This window comes from Branchiostoma lanceolatum, chromosome 1 (genome assembly GCF_035083965.1).
Source record: "Branchiostoma lanceolatum isolate klBraLanc5 chromosome 1, klBraLanc5.hap2, whole genome shotgun sequence".
In the NCBI taxonomy this organism is placed as follows: domain Eukaryota; kingdom Metazoa; phylum Chordata; class Leptocardii; order Amphioxiformes; family Branchiostomatidae; genus Branchiostoma; species Branchiostoma lanceolatum.
Window position 1 is genome coordinate 34619910 of NC_089722.1, and position 19939 is coordinate 34639848.

Below are 19939 nucleotides of genomic sequence, written 5' to 3' on the forward strand. Positions count from 1 at the left end.
ATTGATGCATGTATGTTTGACAATGTATTCATCTGCAGTTATACCAGTATCTCTCAATATGTTGAAAACCTAGAAGCAGAAATGATATTGAATAAAAGGCCATCAAATTTGTTTTTCTTGAAATCGCATAGATAAACCATTGAGTAATGAAAATATTCTAAACCTACTACTAAATGTGTAGATAGCAGTGGCCAATCCTGGTCTGAACAACAAATCAAAAAGTATAGAAATGTTTATGACTACCATGTTACATAAATGTATGTACTAATGTACTCAGCATCATTTGTAGATAATGATTTTGATGCATAAAGTCAGGGTTTTTATGTTGCTTATTTGTATGCCTTACAGTCAAAGTTTTGTCTTAGACATTTACAAATTATGCTATGAGTATGACTTGTATGAGGGAATTCTGGCACCTGGTTCCTTGTTTCAGGGAGCCTGAAGCAGGTAAAATAAGTTTTATTTTCACAACTAAAATGGTTCTTACCTGCCAATATTCATGTGTATTATACTTTTATTTATAGTCCCTCTGCAACTTTCCTCAGGGCAATAATGACTGGCGTTACTTCTTGCGCCACCAACTATGAAAGCCCTGAAATACATGCATGTACATGACTTGTAGCAGAGGGTCTACCAAAAGGTTTTTATAAGAACTTGGCTGTGACAAAATCACCAACTAAGATATCTTTGAACTTTTCCATACAGCAAGTATAAATGTAAAATGGAAGGATATCACTTTTCCCACAGCTATCTGCAACCTGTTATCTTCTGTATCCCTGGACCTGAGCCAGTATACACAAGACATCAGTAAGATCCTTGGAAGTAAGTACATATCCCATTTCCTGGAGAAGAGCTGCATATATTGTTCAAATTCAGGACATGTACACATGTAGGCTTTTGAATTGTGATTTGAAGATTATCCTGTACATACACATCTAGGATGCCACAGTAACTAAATGTCTTTTGTCTATCAGGTACTGTTAATGCAGTAATTTTCGCGGTGGTTTTATGTTCACGGTTTTCGCGACGACGTTACACCGCGAACTTAACACCACCCGAACGTTTTTGTCCGATACTGTAGCAGTATGTGACTATGGTGCTGCCGCAAACTTAAAACCACCGCAAAAACTCCATTTTCGCCTTAGCGCGAAACAAAAACCACGCAAACTTAAATGGATTTACAGTATTTGTTTAGATTTTTCATGGATGTCTTTTTACCCATCTAGGTCAACTGCACTCCAAAGATGATACCACTTGTGAGGAAACAGGGAGGGCCTTCAAGATCCTAGCACAGCAGTGCAGTGATCCAGGTGCACTGGAGGAAGCAGCCAAACATCTGTTTAATGTTCTCAATGGCTCAGAAGGAAAACTGACGGTTGTGAAACACAGGATGGGTGTACTCACTGGTAAGGCCACACCAATTTGATTTGTTGGTTCTCTGATTTCTGAAGAAAAAATATGGAGCGACAGAGCGCAAAAAAGAAGCAAAATGTCTGAGGTGAAGGAAGATCAGGTCTTACATAACCTAAAGAATGATTGGATTGTTGAAGATTTCAGCTTGAAAAAAAATTCTATGGCAGACAGCCAGCTCATCCCTGCACTACCATTGTACAGTAAATGCACATGTTTGTTGAATATTATTTAAATATTTATACAGTTTGTATGTAATGTACTTATGTCCAGGAAAAAAAATGTTTTGTTTCCGGTTAGACCATGTTGGTTTGATTGTATGGATGACATTTGCACACAAATCAATTTTTGTCTATTTCCCCCCCAAAAAAGATAAGTTTTCAGCCATACTGTAAATCGTAAAAAGCAGCTGCAAAATGAGGAAATACATGCTGTAAATTGCAAAAAAAAATATTTCAGAAAACAGATGCTGATGTTGTAGATTGCCAAAGTTAATTCCAAAGTCAAAGGAGAAGTTTTGAAAGAACAAAAATGAAAAATCGAATATTTCGGTATACCATACTGTGTGTTTAGTTTTGTTCATCCTTCCTGGCCTCATCCTTCCTGGTCATAATGAAGCAATTTTTCAGGATTAGGTAATCTGAGCTACAACACTGTAAGTGGATCAGGAACACAGACCCTGTCGGGCATGGTGGCAGAGATGTTCATACCGTACCTGCAGCAGGAAGGTTAGGGTCTTCTCTTACATGTACATCCTCCTGGCATCATGTGTCATGATAGGAAATAGACATGCCTTAAGTTCCTGTTAAGTTTTTTCTAGCTTTATGCACATGTACATTAAGGTGACGTGCTAGGAAGAGGAATACTGTGCTGATCATGAGGCCCTGTGAGCAGAAAAGTAGCCCATTACCTTGAGCAATTTCCAAATGCTCACCTGCTCAATCCAAAAAAACTGAACTTGGATACAAGAGTGCAGAAATGTCTGATTGCATCATATATATTGTATGTCTATATGTATTATTGATGGGAAAGCAACCAACTGAATATAATATTATTACTATCAGATAACTCCACTCCATATTTAGATGATGACTTGAGGTTTGAATGCTCTTTGATTGGTATCACTCAGAAGAGGATGAGGAATGTGTCTTTACATTCGAAAATACACCAAGCATGAGGACCCCTGTTAAGATTTTTTAAATGAATTTTACAGTGCACGAGGGGACTCTGGTCCACACCCTGTCCATGCTGTCACTCTGGTGTGACAGGTTCTCCACACAGGTTCCTACTAAACTCATTGAGTGGTTTAAGGTAAGCTCCAGTATTTGGACTACTATATCTGTATCAATATCTTATAGTCGACAGTAGTAGACAGACATGAAGGACTTCTTCAAAGCTGGCAGTAGAGCCCCACATGCATTTTGTATCTGTGCTTCACACTGCACTTGAGACCTTTTTCATTCTTCTGCATAATTAATGATATGGCTATAATTAGGGTGAGGGATGCTACATGTTACTTTCCTGAGGAACAGAATGTTATTGACATTCTCAACAAAAACATCTTTGTTGTAAAATAGCCTTGGAACTTTCCTTTTCAGCAGGACAAGAGGATACATCCTAGATTTTTTGTGTGCAGGGAAAAGTGTTTGATATTCTTTCATTTCAAATTCTTCACCATGTGGTAAAAGTTGTTTTGGAAGATACTAGTAGTTTGGGACAGTGATTTCAGGAGCATCCCTTTGACAACCTTGTCTGTGATAATCTGTCTCTTTGTGACTTTGTGACTTTATGACTTGCTTGAGCAGAAGGGGGTGACATTGAAGACATCCACCACTGCTGTGAGGACTGCCTACCTACAGTGCATGCTGGCTGCCTTCAGTGGTACGACATACCCCTATTCTATGTACTCGGAATGTTTGTGTTTATTGAGATATGCATGTAGTTCCAAACAGGTACAGACTTTAGACATCTCGTACTATGATTCATGTGCCAGTCTGTCACAGCAAGGATGAATTTGTGCTTTTTGACTTAATGTCTTGCATATGTGGCTCTCTGTTTAACTTTGCTGTCAAGTTATTGGTAGAATTCATCCAAGGAGGTGTAGACAGGAGTAGGCTCTAGATCAGTCACCTTTCAGCAGTGCTAGACTCGACGTGTGAAGAAATAATTGACACTGCGGTGCAAAGTGGTCCTGATTTCTATCATATAATAGCATCTCACCTGGGAGCTAGTGTAATTTTGCGTGATAAGCGTGATAAACAAGCCGATATCACGGAATACAAACCCCCGCTGACAGGATATGCTACGCACCAAGGAGGTTTTATAAATGCACGGAAGCCTTGGCAGCTGCGGTCGAGTTAGCTGTACATTCACATGCAATATTTTCAAGCCTACAAAAAAGTTGACCTACTTTTAAAGGCTTGACAAACTCCTTAATAGAAACCAACGACAAAAAAAGTTGATAAAATACTTTGGAAAAAATTGTTCAGATAAGGAATTCATTCCAAGGCAAATTGCCCATCATGTCGAGGAAACCAGCCTCTCAATATTTAGTAGCACCATTCCTTACCTTACCCAGGCTATTTAAAGAGACCTAACGAAAATTAAAATGATACAAACAAGAAACAAAGACGTCCCGGGCCACAGAAAAAATTGACCAGGCCACACCCCAAAAAATACTTGAATGGAAAGACAATTGTCTGTACTACCCAGGATAAATCCAGTTTATTGGGGAAAGTTCCCGTAATTTTGTAATTGCAGCATAAATCTATACATATTTCTCCAGATTTTTTAGGCAAAAAAATGAGACATGTATAAAGAAATGGCTGTAAACCAACCCATGTTTGTCGTAGAGAGATAAACAAACTATCAATGTGACCGAAATGTTTTTCTCTTAAAAAATGAAGTCGTCTGCTCATGCTAGTGCGCAACCCAAATAAGGAAATTCCTGGAAACCGAATGCATATCGTCTCCACATCGGGCGCTGCTCGGGTAGCGTCGTTGCCTGTGGCGTTATGATCGGCCTCATTTGTATGGAGCTTGAGAGTCGGGCACCGCAGACAAAGCCACGCCGCTGGAACAATGGGACGCAGCGGGATTTGACGGGCTAAGACAAGGGCCGCAGCGGAGTGTTAATCCAGAGCCTACTCCTGTCTACAGTCAAACCTGCCTAGGCAACCACCTCTTCAACGCGACCACCTGGCCATGGCGACTGCTTTTTCTCGGTCCAGAAAATTTTCTCCATAGGCACAAGCATTAAACGGCCTGCCCAAGGCGACCACCCGTCCAGCGCGACCGCGACCACCATGAATTGGGGCCGCACAGAGCACAATCACTGGCCATGGCGACCGCGTTTTTCCAGCTTGTGGTGACATCAAATTTTGCTGTCGAATTTAGCGGAAATGTTTTTAAGACCCCGATGGACAAAAATATATGAATAGCATTGATTCCTCCATGAAGTGTTTTTAATTAATAAAACGTTCCCACTATAAACATTGTAAATACAAAGGATTGTGAATACTTAAATATCGATGTTGTTGTGCCCATCGTAATCTTATAGTTTACCGCAAGCTCGGTTTGATTTGAACTCAATTTTCAAAACGATCACGTAGTGCATGGCGTCAAAAAGTCAGATTTCATAGAAATTACTATCCATTTCTTGTATTTTCAACAAAAATGTGTCTCTGTCTTACTAAATTCCGCCGGAAAATGACTCCGCGGTGAAGGGCAAAACGTTGGCCAAGACATGTTGTTCCTTGGTCCGCAACGCCATCTTTGTTTCAGCGCGGCATAACGCTGACTTTTCTATCCTCAAGTGGTTAGATTAGGTTAGTAACCATGATGATGCTGTACTCAAGTGGTTAGGTTAGGTTAGGTCAGGTCAGGTTTGTAACCACCATGATGCTGTCCTCAGGTGGTAAGGTCAGGTTAGTAACCACCATGATGCTGTCCTTGGGTGGTAAGGTCAGGTTAGTAACCACCATGATGCTGTCCTAAGGTGGTTAGGTCAGGTTAGTAACCACCATGATGCTGTCCTTAGGTGGTTAGGTCAGGTTAGTAACCACCATGATGCTGTCGTCAGGTGGTTAGGTCAGGTTAGTAACCACCATGATGCTGTCTTCAGGTGGTTATGTCAGGTTAGTAACCACCATGATGCTGTCCCCAGGTGGTTAGGTCAGGTTAGTAACCACCATGATGCTGTCTTCAGGTGGTTAGGTCAGGTTAGTAACCACCATGATGCTGTCTTCAGGTGGTTAGTAACCACCATGATGCTGTCCCCAGGTGACACCCTGCTACAGGGGCTGGACCTGCTGCCCTTCCTGCTGCAGGCTATGGAGAAGGCTGCCTCTAGCCTGAACCAAGAGGCCATTGTGACAGAAGGACTGACGGCAGCTTGTCTTCTCACCAAAATGTCTGCAGTTGACATTGAATCAGGTGGGGGCATGTTGCTACATGTAGCAGTAGTATAGCATAGTGAAGATAGTGAAGAAGACCAGAGCCCCTCGGGGTAATGATCAATGGATATATTTTTTTAGTAATCAAAAAATACTAAGGGCAGGGTAAAATGTTGTGAGACCAATTTTAAAACAAAGATGAGAAGTAGAAGTTCTGATGGAGATGACAGGGACTTTGATGCCAGATTTTGATGCATTTGAATTGCACAGTTGAAAAGGATTTAAGTTAGTACATGTGCATGTGTGATCTGCCTCTTTTGTATTAATTATCCATCGAGCTGAATAGATACTGGAACCAGGAGTGTCTTAAAAAGTGACTGAGGAATCAGGGCAAATTTTTCTTTTCCAAAGGCTATTCAAACACACATATCAAAATTATTTTGGATGCATATCTTATAGCATACACGTGTTTAAAGAATGTACAGAGTTGCATGGCTTTTTTCAAGAATTCTGCATGCAGATAGATAGAACTTTGTCTTTTATAAAATCTGGAGAAAATCACTCTCTAGACCTTTGAGATTTTTATGAGGTCCTAAAAAACACAGTATTTTTAGTGTAAATATCTAACAAATATACATGTTGGAAGTTTGATTTTAACTTATGCGACAGATCAGCAAATTCTTTCCTTGCACTACACTAATCTTGAAGCAGATATTGGGAGAGGCCTCCTCTATCTCCCAACATTTGCTTGGAGATTTGCACTACACTTGTACATGTACTGTGGGTAACATGTACATTTATGATGTTGGATTTTGACATTCTTTGTTTCCCATTCACCATGATAGCAGCTGATATACTGCCTCACCATTGGATATTTCAGAATCCAAGTTGAGCGTTTTCTGGAATAATCTGTTAGATGACAGCAAACAGATGCTGATGTCGGAGAAGTATCTGTACCAGGCTCCAGATGAAGGTTTGTACTGGCTGAAGTGCTCCAATTAAATCTGTAAAGGAAGTAAAAGTTAATCTTCAAAAGGCCATCCCCAAATGTACCCCAAATCCATGTTCGTTCCTGTATTACAGTCTGTCATAATTAAGGGCTCTTGTAGCTGAATGAAAATTGTATTGTACGTGGCTGCTTGGGTCCTTTCTATGGCAAATATTCAAATGCCAATTGTTTTTCTATGAATGAGCACCGGACAGACTGTTCTGTGGAGAAGAAATAAGAGGAACAAACTTGAGCTAGAATAGGATAACTACCAGGCTACTACACAAGTGAAAACATTTTCTAATGCCCTTTTCCTGCAGCCTTGGTGAATGTATGCTGCCTCTGTGAGACTTTGCTGCTAGAACATCCCCAGAAACTCAGTCATTCAAATACCAGGTGAAGTCTGTCTATTCTAATATTATGTCTATTGCCGTATATTATGATGTATAGTGTGACTTATAGTCATACCCATTTTTATGTTATACCTGGCCCAGGAAAACGTTTGATACGGGTGTTCCGGTCCAGGTGATAACTTTGGGTTATCACACGGGCTAAGCCCTTCCATATGATATTTACACCCCGACCAATCGATCGCATTGAAACTCAGATCCGAATCAGCATGACTCAACAAATCGCTTTCTAAGTTGCGTTAACGACTAAATCTGACAAAACAAACTCGCCAGTGAGATGGTGAAAGGTGTCAGCTTTCAAAAGATGTTTTCAGATTGACAATTTTGGCACTTTGGAAGTGATACAACGTATCCGCGATTTAACGTTTAGAGAAAAGTAGTTCTTTAAACGTTAAATCGGGGATACGTTCTATCACTTCCAAAGTTCCAGGCAATGGCTATGTTCAATGCAAGAACATTGCGTAGTGGCAACTCTTACATAAAACATAGTCAACAGTCGTCATGCAAACTTACTTGTTTTACTCATGAGGCATAGAGCTTCTAGTTAGTTTATGTCGCAATTAAACTTGTTTGAAATAACAAAATCAACCTAGGCATTGAACGCCCTCTCCTATTTACGCCACGGCCATTCTGTTGACCAGGATTGGAATGTGATACCATGGCGAGGCATCTCTGCTTCCGCTGTACATAAGTCAAGTCGGCTCCGAAATGGCAAACCTTATTAATCTAGCTTGACTAGTCTGATAAACTTGCATTTTCGTATGAAAAGAAGTATCTATTTTCATTGCCATACCAAGCAATGGATCGTCAACGTTGACATTGCTTGGAATGCAACAAGCGGCGTAAACAGTCACTGAGTCACAGCAAGGTCACAGTGCGCCCCGCATCCAGGTGGAGACTTACGCACTGTTGAAAATTATTTTCCAGAGGGAAGTTAGTCGACATACATGTACTTAAAATTGTACTGACAAATCAAAGAGAGACAAAGATATTTGTATGCCAAATTTACGGTACCCTGATCAGAATGGAACAATATGGGATGTTCATTCATAACAACATTTTTCCCGTTTTACTGACTGAGATCAATGGCGTAAATCGTGCACGGACGATGTAAAATCAACTCCACATCGGCAAATCCTCAAACACAGCCACTCTCATTTATCACTTGTCAAAACGCAACACTTTTCAGACAACCGACACTGGTGCAATGCGATGTCGAAGTCATAAATTTACGTCTGAAGTTGCAGCACCTTACATGTTACATCAAAATGTGTACATTTGGGCATTTTGAGTTGTATCAACTATCATTATATCAACCAACAACAGTGACCATGATGAGATATAAGGGCATCTGTGGTGTTCAAAGACAATTATTGTTTCTTTCTTTGGTTCTGTCATAGTGTATTTGCATTTCTTCTCTTGATGCTCAGTATGCATCCACTGCCACTGTCTGCAGGCAGATAATGAGCATAGTTAGAAAGTTAATCTGTGGTCACTTGGAAAAAATCATTCTGAAGAAAAAGTTTTGACTGTCTTACTCCAGTCTTTGTAATCTAGGAATGAGCAATCCACTGCCTCTGTGATATCATGTTTTGCAGATAGAACATGTGACTTGGTGAGAAGTTGATCATACAGTGGAATTTACAGAGATCAACTTTGCTTCAGATAACATCAGTTTAATATGACGTTTTCCCAGAAGTGACCTTGCGTGTACTTGACATGTGTCCCTCAGGCACCTGTACAGGGCCCTGATAAGCCTGTTGCTCAGCCCATCCTGGACGGTGAGAAAGTGCGGTCGACAGAGCATCAAGAAGTTGCTTGGAGTGCTTGGCTCCGACAGTCTGGCTCATCCCCTGCTCCTGCAGCTCCGAACCATCCTCACTACTCAGTCGGTTGGTTGGACAATACCTTTTGCTGTTTTATTAATTACAGAGGTTTTGTTTTTGGTGTCTGTATTTGCTTCTGTTTCCAGATGCTTTATAGGCACGTCTTGACAGGAAATGAAGGGCAACAAAAGGTCAGAGTTGAAGGAGTGACTGTCAGGACCTTGAGTTCAGAGATGGTAGAATCATTTGATGGAATAGTACAGTTGAGGTACATTTGTTCAGGTAAAATGTAAGGGGAGCCTTGGGGGTTTCATGGCATCTTGTTTTGGTAGATGATGGATTCTGGTTCTTGTTACCAAGTACGTCAGGTAACTTTTTTTGGAAAAGACTCCACCGTTATTGGACCTTACAAAGGTATATATTGAATGTCTCTACAAAATACTTTTTTTTAAAAGACTATGTACTCAAACATGAAAGAACTGCCCGAGCATACAATGTGCACCTCCTACCAAATTTCATGTGACCTATCCTGGAAAGAGAGAATATGAAAAACAGCAAATTAGCAGCAAAATTATCATATTTCCCTTGAGCTCCCCCTCAGAATATATTCTATGTATATTATAGTAGGAAATATTCTGTATTTGTAACATCTTTCATGTTAGACTCATGAAAACACAAAATGCATCATGCCAAGTGTCTCAAAATACATGTAAGGTACCATGAATAATGATTTGTATTTATGATGATTGCTACATGTACTTGTTTTCATATCCAGATTGAGGTTTATACAAGGTACTTGGGAGAAAGAGATGGAGAACAAGGGAAGAAAGACATAGATGCACCCAGAGTCATCTCTCCAAAGATACTGGCTGAAGCGTTGGAGATGATCTGCTTGGTCCCTGGTCTGGACACTGAAAAAGCCTTGGCAGAGAAACTCATGCTAGAAGCACTGATGGATGCACATCACTCATGCATTGGTAGGATAGATCACATACTGTAAAAGGGTGGGGAAATGTAGTGTGCTTCTTATATGGCAGGGCATTCAGACTTTAACATCAATAGTATAGAGGTGCATCATGTTGAGTGATAAAGGGTGATAAAAGGATATTATTATTATGAAGATGCTGGGAGGCAAATCATATTCAGTTTGTAATTTCTGATACAACACAACTCAATTGGACTCAAAGGATACAAATACATTGTACTTGTACTTTTCTCAGTTATTGGATCTTTTGACCCCAAATCATGTTTACTTTAGGTGATTAATTGCTTTCTGAAAGTGTTCTGACACAATTTTGATGATTTCATGCCTGATTCCATTTCCACACACATTGGCTGCACAGGGACTTAAGAGCCTACTCATGTGGCTTGTTAGCACAACACTAAAAATACCTCCAGATTGTGGCAGGACTTGTGGAAAGAAATTAATTGTCTAATCTAAATATGCTTATGGACTAAAAATATGCTCTGAAATACTGTACATTGTAGTTGTTAGCATGTCACAGTGATAGTCCAGTACACTGTCACGAAGTCAGGTATAATGTACATTACATATATATCTCACCCCCCCCCCTATTTTGCCCCTCGCAGGGTCATCTGGGGGTATTTGAAGTTGAATATATATAATACATAATACAGTGTATGTAGTTGATCTTAGTGGTACATGTACCTACAGTTTCATACCTCTTCATTTGTATTCATTTGTAGGTAAATACTGGACATGTGAGTCTGTGTCTCTAATGCAAGTGTGTTTGATAAGGGAACTGTTTCGTCCCTTCTGTTTTAGTGTATTGCCGTCCCAGCCTGTGGGTTACTCTATCCAGCCAGTTGAAGTTAGATGTGCTGGATCTGGTCAGGACCCACCAAGACATCATCATCAACAAAGTCACTCAGGCCAGCCCCCGGGACCAGGTATGCTTTAGATTAGAGAGAATTGTCATTGATGGTCATAGACTTAAATCTGCCGTCAAATAAATGACATTTATTCCTAACATTTTTTCCTAACACAACAAAGTCACATTCATACGTTATGAATATCCCTGTACGATGAAATAAGGTAGATTTATGTTAAGGGAGTTTAAGGTAGAAAAATTACCGAAAATAGCGAATTTTTTTAAATGTTTAGATCGGTAAATATGCTACAATACGTCCATTTAAAACCACTAAGACATTATTTTTTCCACATTGCTTCCATAAAATCCACTCTAGCATCCATAGATTCACTGATACCTGGACCATTTAGTTGCTGAGAAATTCTGATAACATCATGATTACATACAGAAAACTAAAGTTCCTCATACCTTCGCCAAATGATTTTAACCTTTATGACTGACGTATTAGGAGTGTTTCTCATCAATTATAAATCATACCAGTACATGTACCTGTTAATTGTCTTAAAATATAACATGTCCAAAGTATGAGCTTAACAAAGAAGGTTATGCTAATACTTCTCATCAATTATGCAAATGAGGCCCTTATTAGCATAATTTGATTCAACAATGTTCACATTCACATAACTTCCCGATGCCACAAAAAAAGTATTAAATGTATGAAATTGCCGTCACTTGCCAGTGTGGAGTAATAGAAGATACTCCACATTTACATATTTCCTATCTATTAACAGTCCTCTCTTCCTCAGTTACAATTTGAATAGTCATATCATGGAACAAAGCGGATTTTTGAAGTTGCCTCATTACTTATGCAAATTAGAATCTGATTTGCATAATTATCGTTTAATCATACTAAGTCATCACACAAGCTATCCACATACCAAAAATCACGACCATCCATCAAGGCCATCTTGTTAGTATTTTCTCATTAATTATGCAAATGAGGTCTTCATTTGCATAGTTCAAATCAATAAATATTTCTCTTCCTCAGTTACATATGTCACATGTTTCAGAGTCCTATCATGGAATTTGGCGGATGTATGAACTTTGCATAAGAAGTATCTAATCATGTACAATCATCATCACTCAAGCTATCTACTTACCAAAAATCATGGCCATTCATCATGCCCTACTTGAGTTATTCCCTTTCAAAGTCTGAAGCAAATCCTGCTCCTACAATTCCAAAAAAGGCTGCTAGGGAGCCCAAACCCGTACCGCTTACTCTCTGTCCAAAGATCTATGTACCACTCAAAAATCAGTTCCATAGCATGTCAAGAACACGGGATATCAAAACAGGAAGTTCCGCTGCAGTACCGTAAGAAGCTGATAGGGGGCCCAAAATCTAATCGTTTTCAGACCTCATCAAAACCTACCAACATACAAAATATCAGAACAATCCATCCAGGCCTTCTTGAGGTATGCTGGTCCACTACAGACGAACAAACACACCCACAAACGCTACCCTCTGCATAACCTTCTCGACGAAGGTAAAAATAGTTCATTACTTGAGGTGAGTTTATGACTACAGGCTGTCCTGGGTGCTGAACTGATTTATCCTTTCGGAGGCTTTATAGAATGTGTCACATATACTTATTATCCCCAACCTCTACCATGTTCGCAAACATGACCATTGTCACCTTCCAGACTGATGTCAGATCCTCCAATACTGCAAATTCTTACTGGCCTGGAACCAGATACTTGCACTTGTTGTTCCTACTGTCTGCCCTCATTTTCCCTACTTTTTTGCAGCATCCTTGCTGGAGGAAGGGTAATTTTAACCAGAATCAACCCTGACATTTTAGCATTTAAGCCAGGAAATTATCACCGAAAACCTCATGTTCTCTCTGCCATAGATTATGTGTTACATGTACTAATTATTAAAAGTCCTATTATGGAAAACACTGAATTTATAGAATTGCCTCATTGATTATGTAAATTAAGCAATATTTGCATAACTTCCGCCTAATTGTGTTGATCTGTCTAGGCTACCTGCATGCCCAAAATGATGATTTTTACAAAAACACCCCTAGCCTGCAGTACCAAAGTTAAATGCTAGGCGGCCTAAATTTATGTCACTTCTTCCCAAGTTCAAGAGCTATCTACTACCCAAAATTCGTGAGCAAAGCTTGTCCGGAACACCAAATATCAAAACCAGAACTTCTGCTGAAGTACCTAGGAAAGCCACCTGGGGGCCCAAAATCATTTTTCTTAGTAAACACTCTACCAACACATCAGCTATTCTTGAGTTATCTTTTTAACCATGAAACAGGCACAAACACAAATGCTCCCAAAAATATAACCTCTATTTTTAATGGAAAGAACAACATAGAAATGCTAAGCATAAGACAACCAGCTTTTTGGAATAAATTATACCCAAAAGGGATTGTGGCATAACATACATGTAATCAGTGATTGCATAATGCTGTTTGATGCCTGACTTCCCCTATCATCTCTGTGTCTTTCTAAGTTTCCTATGTTACATATTCCAAAAACCTTGAATTTTATGGCTGATGTCCATAAGGGACCCATAATCAAGCTTGTTATCCCTGTAGCTGAGACCTACATACATATACGTGCACACGTACATGTAGTGTCATACAGGTCTATCCACAGTTTCTCAAGTCAAGCTGTCCATGCCCAGTCACACCCACAAACCCACGAACAACCCATTTGGCAGAGGTACTGATGATAGATTATGAATTACATAATAAAGTTCGTTGAGGTTCCTGACAGTTGGCCATTTAATCTCATTTATTCTCAATGTGTCTGAACCTGCAGGCAGTACTCAGTGTGGTGGAGACTCTGGTGTATATTGCCCCTAAGATCATCCTGCCTGCCATATTGAACCATGTGAGCAGCTGGCTTGCAGATCCCACCCTTGTGCAGGTGACAGTGGAGGAGTACAACATCATGTGTTGGCCAGAGGGAGAACTGTACAACCAGACTATACTGCAGGAGTAAGTATGAACCCTTGTGGTGAAGTTCTCATTTCAGCTAAGTTCTCCTAGAAATCCGGTTACAGTACAGTTAGGATGGCTGAACGAAACATTCTGCCTTGTGAACATCATCTTAACAGCATTTAAGTCTTAACGTTGCTGCGGGTATCTCACTGGACTGTGCCAAATTGAGCTAGAAATTTGTGCCAACTTTGCAAATTTTCACCAATTTTCCCTTGTGGTCACTGACGTATGACGCGCAGGTAAAATACAACAAAAATGGCTGTGCCCGGAATGTCCCATTATCAGTTATGGCTCCAAATCAGATACAAAATGTTTTTATTGGAAATTACAGTGTTGCCACTGGATTGAACAAGAAATGCTTTCAGAAAAAGCTGCCAATGCAACTATTGCATGATAGTGGGTATGAAATGGTGGAAGGAACACAATGTAGTTTGTCAAACGAGTGTAGGTTTGCGATCATGATACAAGGCTAAAAAACTGTCACGGACAAATCTCCATATTAAGACTGTTTTCAATTGTTGTATCAACCTGAACCTATCACAATGACTCTTAACTACTAACAGGAGAGAAAGCACATCATTTTTAGACAGTGTTAAATCCCAACACAGAGAGGGATGAAAGGATAAAGTGCTTGGAAGCACGCTGACGGAATCGTGAGACCAGCGGCTGCACAGAAACAACGACAGACCAGTGTCATCTCTTATAATTTGCACAAAATGTGCGTAATTCTTATACTGAAGACATACTTTAATACCAAATGCTGTTATGACTTGTGCAGACCTTGACATGCTCTGTCCAAGGAGGTTAAAGATCGTTAAAGACTTTGCCCTTCCCACAATCCATCCGCGATGGACGAAGCGCCCTCTGGCGAGACTTGCCTGAAGCAAGACTTTGTTACCTTGCATGAAGCGCCCTCTGGCAAGACTTGACCTGTCTGCAGCTTGAACGATCAGGAAGGAAGGACATTATCAAACCGGGCACAAAACAATGCGACACAATGATTTGTAAAAAAAACAAGATACAATAATGAAAATTCAAAAATGTATTTGCAGTGTGTTTAAAAAATTGATGTGCAATTTCAATCAACAAATTGGCCCCACTTAACAAATGCGTTTCTCAATTTGGTGCAATTTGACACAGTCCAGTGAGATACCTGCTTTTAGACTTGTTTTCTCTGTGCTATTGCAGTGAGTGGTATATTTTGTTGAGGTGTTAACTTGAGTGAAAGTGCTGAACGCAATATAAAATTTTGTAGGACTATGTAATTCTGCAGACATTTCTATACAATGTCATGTAAGCAGCTGCAAGGAATGGCCCACTGTATACTGTACATGTACAGGCTGGGATACTGTGATTGAAAGGGTTTGACATGTATAGCTGCAACCTTTTTAGTGTAACAGTAGTGAAATGTTGTAGATGTTAGCTGTACTCTGAAATTTGCGGAATTTATAATACATTGCATACTATCAAGGGGTTAGCGATAAAAGATAGTAGAAGTAGTGAGTGAGTGAGTTGTAGTAGTATTGGTATTCACACCACCCTTTCATTATTTGTTCCAATTATTATTCTGTACTCAGTAAGTCTTGTTTGATGTCTTATTTCTTTCTAGTGCAACATTACAAGAAAGCAGCAAGGGTAACATCAAAAGGGAGAACAAAGCCTACTCTTATGAGGAACAACTGATTGAAGAGGAGATCAGAGAGGTGAGATTTGTTTTCATATCAAATTGGTGAGATTCATCTTTGATGAAGCAGTAAGTAGACTAAGAGGCTGGAGACCGCATAACACCAACATACATTTTCAGATTGTATTCACAATGTTTTGTATTACCACCCGGTATTATTCAGTTAACACACACATTAAAGACAACACTAATACATGTATGTACCCTTGTCCTGTTACTGTATATTGTATATTTTTATCTTTGAGCTACAGATTTCTCTCCCAAGGGAATTAGTTATTGGCTAACATGCGTTGTGTGTAACATCATAGTGAACAATTCAGCCAGGACAGAAACTGGTTATGCTATGAGGTTGCAGTGTCAGAGAAAAACATACATTTGAGTTGCAGGCAGTTCTTGGTCATCGTGATTACATGCAATTGCAAGATATTACGCTATTTGCTTTATCAGCTTTTCAGATGTATTTTGGAGCAGCTGCTGTATATGCCAGGTTTAGAACTGATCATCATGTTCACTATAACATCACACTGATACAAGCAATTAACTCCTGACCTTCAATGTTTTTTTGAGGGTGCGATATACAATAACAGAACCAGCAGTTTGAAACCTAGCTACATAGGTCACTCACCAGGCTTGCATGATAATGGCAGGGGTTGCAGTTCTTATAATTAGGACTGGACTTTTTGGTGTTTCCTTGATACTTAGGATCAATGTGTATAATATGTTGTAAATAGCATCAGTCTCTCCTGTTGTAACTGTTGGAAAATTAGCTCTTCAATGAGACTTGCTAGACTACCAGTACATGGCTGTACAGTCTCATTTCCCTTTTTTTGGCACACAGGAACTGGAGAAGAAGGCAACCAAAGGTGCAAAAGCCAAACCTCAACTTACCAAAAAACAGGAGGAAGCTCTGGCAGCAGAACTGGAGAGAGAGTCAGCCATCAGGACCAAGCTACTCCAGGTAAGTTTGTTTTCCTCGGCTGATGTGAATCATGGCTAGGAGGGCAATTTCTGTTTTTGCAGACCATGATTAATTATATCAGTTCATCATCTTCTCTATCCAAATAACAGGGTGTTTAAAGTTTAAGGCTATTAAAGCATTTTCTCATAAATTATGTGAATGAGGACCTCATTTGTAGGATTTATGTCTGATAACATCCACATTCACTTACCTTCCAAATGCTGCAAGAATGAAATTCCCCTCATTTACCACTATTGAATTGCAGAACCTTCATATTAATCATTTAAATTAGGTCTAACTTGCAAATTGATATCCATTGATATTCCTCTCTCCTTCGGTAACAAAGGTCACATGTTTGAGAGTCCTATAAAGGGATGCAGGATTGATTAACTTTTCCATTAAGTATGCGAATCAAATCATGATTTGCATAATTAGTATATGATTATGTAGATCATACCACAAGTTATCTACATTCCAAAAACCATGACGATGCGTCAACACCTTAAGTTATTCCCTTTCAAAGTTTGAAACGAAATCGGCTCATACGGCTCATACTAAACCTACACGACTTACATGTACTCTCGCTCCCAAGAGCTATCTGCCACCAACAAAGCATAGCATGACCATAGCATGTCCAGAACATGAGATATCAAAACTGGAAGTTCCTCTGCAGTACCATAGAAAGCCGCTAGGAGGCCCAAAATCTATTCATGTGAGGTCTCAGGAAGACTTACCCACATACCAATTATCAAGACAATCCATTCAGGCATTCTTTTAAATTAGTTATTGTGTTCACACACTGACAGGCACACTCACTAATGCTGACAAAACCATAAACGTCTAGGCGAAGGTGATAATGGAAAAACTATCATAATAATATGCTTGAGTCTTTACAAGGTTTGCAAGGACTGTTGTCACGCGATTAACATAATGACTAAAATAGTGCCTAGATGTGTTTTACAAAATGATGTCTTGCCAAAATTAAATAATGAATATCACTTTTCACAGTTTGTTCTGATGATGTTTTAATAATTATGAAATATGAAATACTCTATCCCCATAGCTGGATGATGTCCTGGTCAAGGCTTCTTCTCTACTGCAAGCTTCCATACAGGGGAACCCTGCAGCTCTGAGGGCCCACATCAGCACAGTCTCCACACTTCTGCAGCCTCTCCTGCAGTCCCCCCTGGCAGCTCCTCGGGTGGTGCCTGTCCTGGTCAGCCTCAGGACAGCTGTGTTTGATAAGGAGACAGAATATTTAGGTGTGGAATGTTCATTGTTGTGTTGTTTCGTCAGTGTAGTGGAGGAAAGTTGATTCTCATGGAATCCTACCTAAGTAGTCAATGTCATGTAATACGGAGCTGCTGTGGGTGGGCCATGTTATATAGCATCAACAGAACATACGTTGATGTCCTAAACTGTCAAATGTGGAGGGGACACCTTATTCTGAAAACTTATCACTATTACTACATGTACCACAAACTTACTAAAATATCATATTACTACTACATGTATAGACGATTTGCAACAAAAAACTTACTCTACCATTCTACACTATTGTGAACTGTTAAACGTTACATACCAAAATCAAATTTGAAAACTGAAATGTTAATTGGAACTAGGCATGCATACCTCAACGCTTAACCCGAATCCGGACTCATGAAAACATTTAGTTTCAGGTAAAAAAACTAGACTCAGTGATTCCAATCTGGACCTAAACCTGAATGTGGGTTTAAGTACACATCCCTAAACAGCGTCAAAAGTCAAGTGAGTTGGTGTAAAGACTGTAACACTACTTAAGAATTTTTTACGAGGGTCACTTGCACTGTTGTGTCAGAACTTGCCACTGAATTAACCAAACAATTTTGAGTTTATTATAATCTGTAGTTATGCCGTGTCTTTGATAGTAGTCTTTGTTAAAGAGTCTTCAACTTAATTTAGCCGAGTTTCTTGCGTTATGCCGTTATAACAATATTCTATGGGTTCAGGTTCAGACTTAGTAGGTCTGGACCTGAACCTAAACCTCTGGATTCCAATCTGGACCTGAACCTGATCCTGAACATGAGTTTAGGTATGCATGCCTGATTGGAACACTGTACATTGATTGTAAGAAGTGTCCTGTTGTTTACTGACTTTTCTGCAGGGATGTTGATAGTGTATACAACACTAAGACTATCCCAGCCTGCTGTCATTGTGGAAGTAGCTTGGTGTCAAGAAGACCTTCTTCACATGACAACCAGAGCTGTGGACCTTCTTCATCTCCACACTGTTCCATCTGAAAATAAAAGCAGACTTTTGATTGGTCCCCTGTCTGCACCAAGATTTGCATACTTCTTCCCTCTGCTGAAACACGTTCTTCAAAATGGAGGGTCAAAGATTGAAGGTGACCTGGAGGTCATGGGAAAGGCTATTGAAATCATTGAGGAGCACACAAGGTTGAGAGGAGCTGAGGAGCATGAGGTAACTGTAAATACAGTATCATTAAAGTTGTTCACTAAATGGTTGTTTTCTCTGTGATTGAGTATCATGTTATTTTTTGTTGCTGGTAAATACGATCATGTACTGTGTACCTTTCCTCTCACTAGAGACCTGTTGGAATATTTTACTGGAATATCCAATTGTAATTGGCTTTTGAAGATGCATTCTTTTCCTGTTTTATTTGTAAACTTTCAACATTACAGAGCGGCCCAGCTTTACTGCCTCGTGAAGAAATGTTGCGAGTCCTGTGCAATGTCATCGGAACCTCCGGCCTGGAAATGCAGGCAAGATTTTTCTAACATTCTTACTGAAAAGGGGATACTGATCGGATGGGTTATCTGTGTAGCTGGTATGACTGCCGTCAGGCATGCTGGTTGCCTGTAGATGTACATGTATGCTAGGGTCTAAAAGCTTTCGAATACAAAACTGATGGAATTTGTAACCACAGTTTGACGAAATGTACATAAGATGAAATGAATAATGCCATCATTATAACCATTATCACTTAAACACCGTTACAAACCCATCCCAATCCTAGATAAATCACATCTGAAGCCATACATGATTGTGCAAAAATGTACTAGTTGATTGGCCTAGTGGTAATCCACCTTGACTTGTCTGTTTGTGTTTGTAGAATATTGCCAAGACTGTTGTGGTTTCAACGTGTCTGTGTGCCAATGGTGATGTGGGCTGTACCACCTGTACTATGGGGGAGATTAACGTCCTCCTGGAGGCCCTACAGGCTCCGTCAGCACCAGTGAGAGAAGCTGCATTGGAGGTACAATTACTAGTACTGTCTGAAACTTCAGATGCCTGTGGAACATATTACATGTAAATGTACTGTACATGTACTCACAACTGCATGGACTTGGATATTGCTACTGTTTGTTCAAACCTTTGTCCCCAGGGGCCCTACAGTGGTCAAAACACAAAGGAATAGCC

At 39.8% G+C, this 19939-nt stretch overlaps 1 protein-coding gene across 1 annotated transcript in view; it reads left to right on the forward strand.

Annotated features, from left to right (window-relative positions):
- The window catches only part of LOC136427461 (stalled ribosome sensor GCN1-like), a 67526-nt gene that overhangs the window by 16140 nt on the left and 31447 nt on the right, over window positions 1–19939 (forward strand). The window contains exons 10-27 of the mRNA XM_066416332.1: window positions 748–822; window positions 1227–1406; window positions 2040–2138; window positions 2624–2721; window positions 3216–3291; window positions 5692–5844; window positions 6685–6777; window positions 7113–7188; window positions 8935–9094; window positions 9804–10005; window positions 10815–10939; window positions 13696–13874; window positions 15487–15580; window positions 16400–16519; window positions 17583–17781; window positions 18663–18979; window positions 19201–19281; window positions 19632–19775. Of these exons, the coding sequence (XP_066272429.1) occupies window positions 748–822; window positions 1227–1406; window positions 2040–2138; window positions 2624–2721; window positions 3216–3291; window positions 5692–5844; window positions 6685–6777; window positions 7113–7188; window positions 8935–9094; window positions 9804–10005; window positions 10815–10939; window positions 13696–13874; window positions 15487–15580; window positions 16400–16519; window positions 17583–17781; window positions 18663–18979; window positions 19201–19281; window positions 19632–19775 (2471 nt within the window). The remainder of the gene's footprint in view (window positions 1–747; window positions 823–1226; window positions 1407–2039; window positions 2139–2623; window positions 2722–3215; window positions 3292–5691; window positions 5845–6684; window positions 6778–7112; window positions 7189–8934; window positions 9095–9803; window positions 10006–10814; window positions 10940–13695; window positions 13875–15486; window positions 15581–16399; window positions 16520–17582; window positions 17782–18662; window positions 18980–19200; window positions 19282–19631; window positions 19776–19939) is intronic.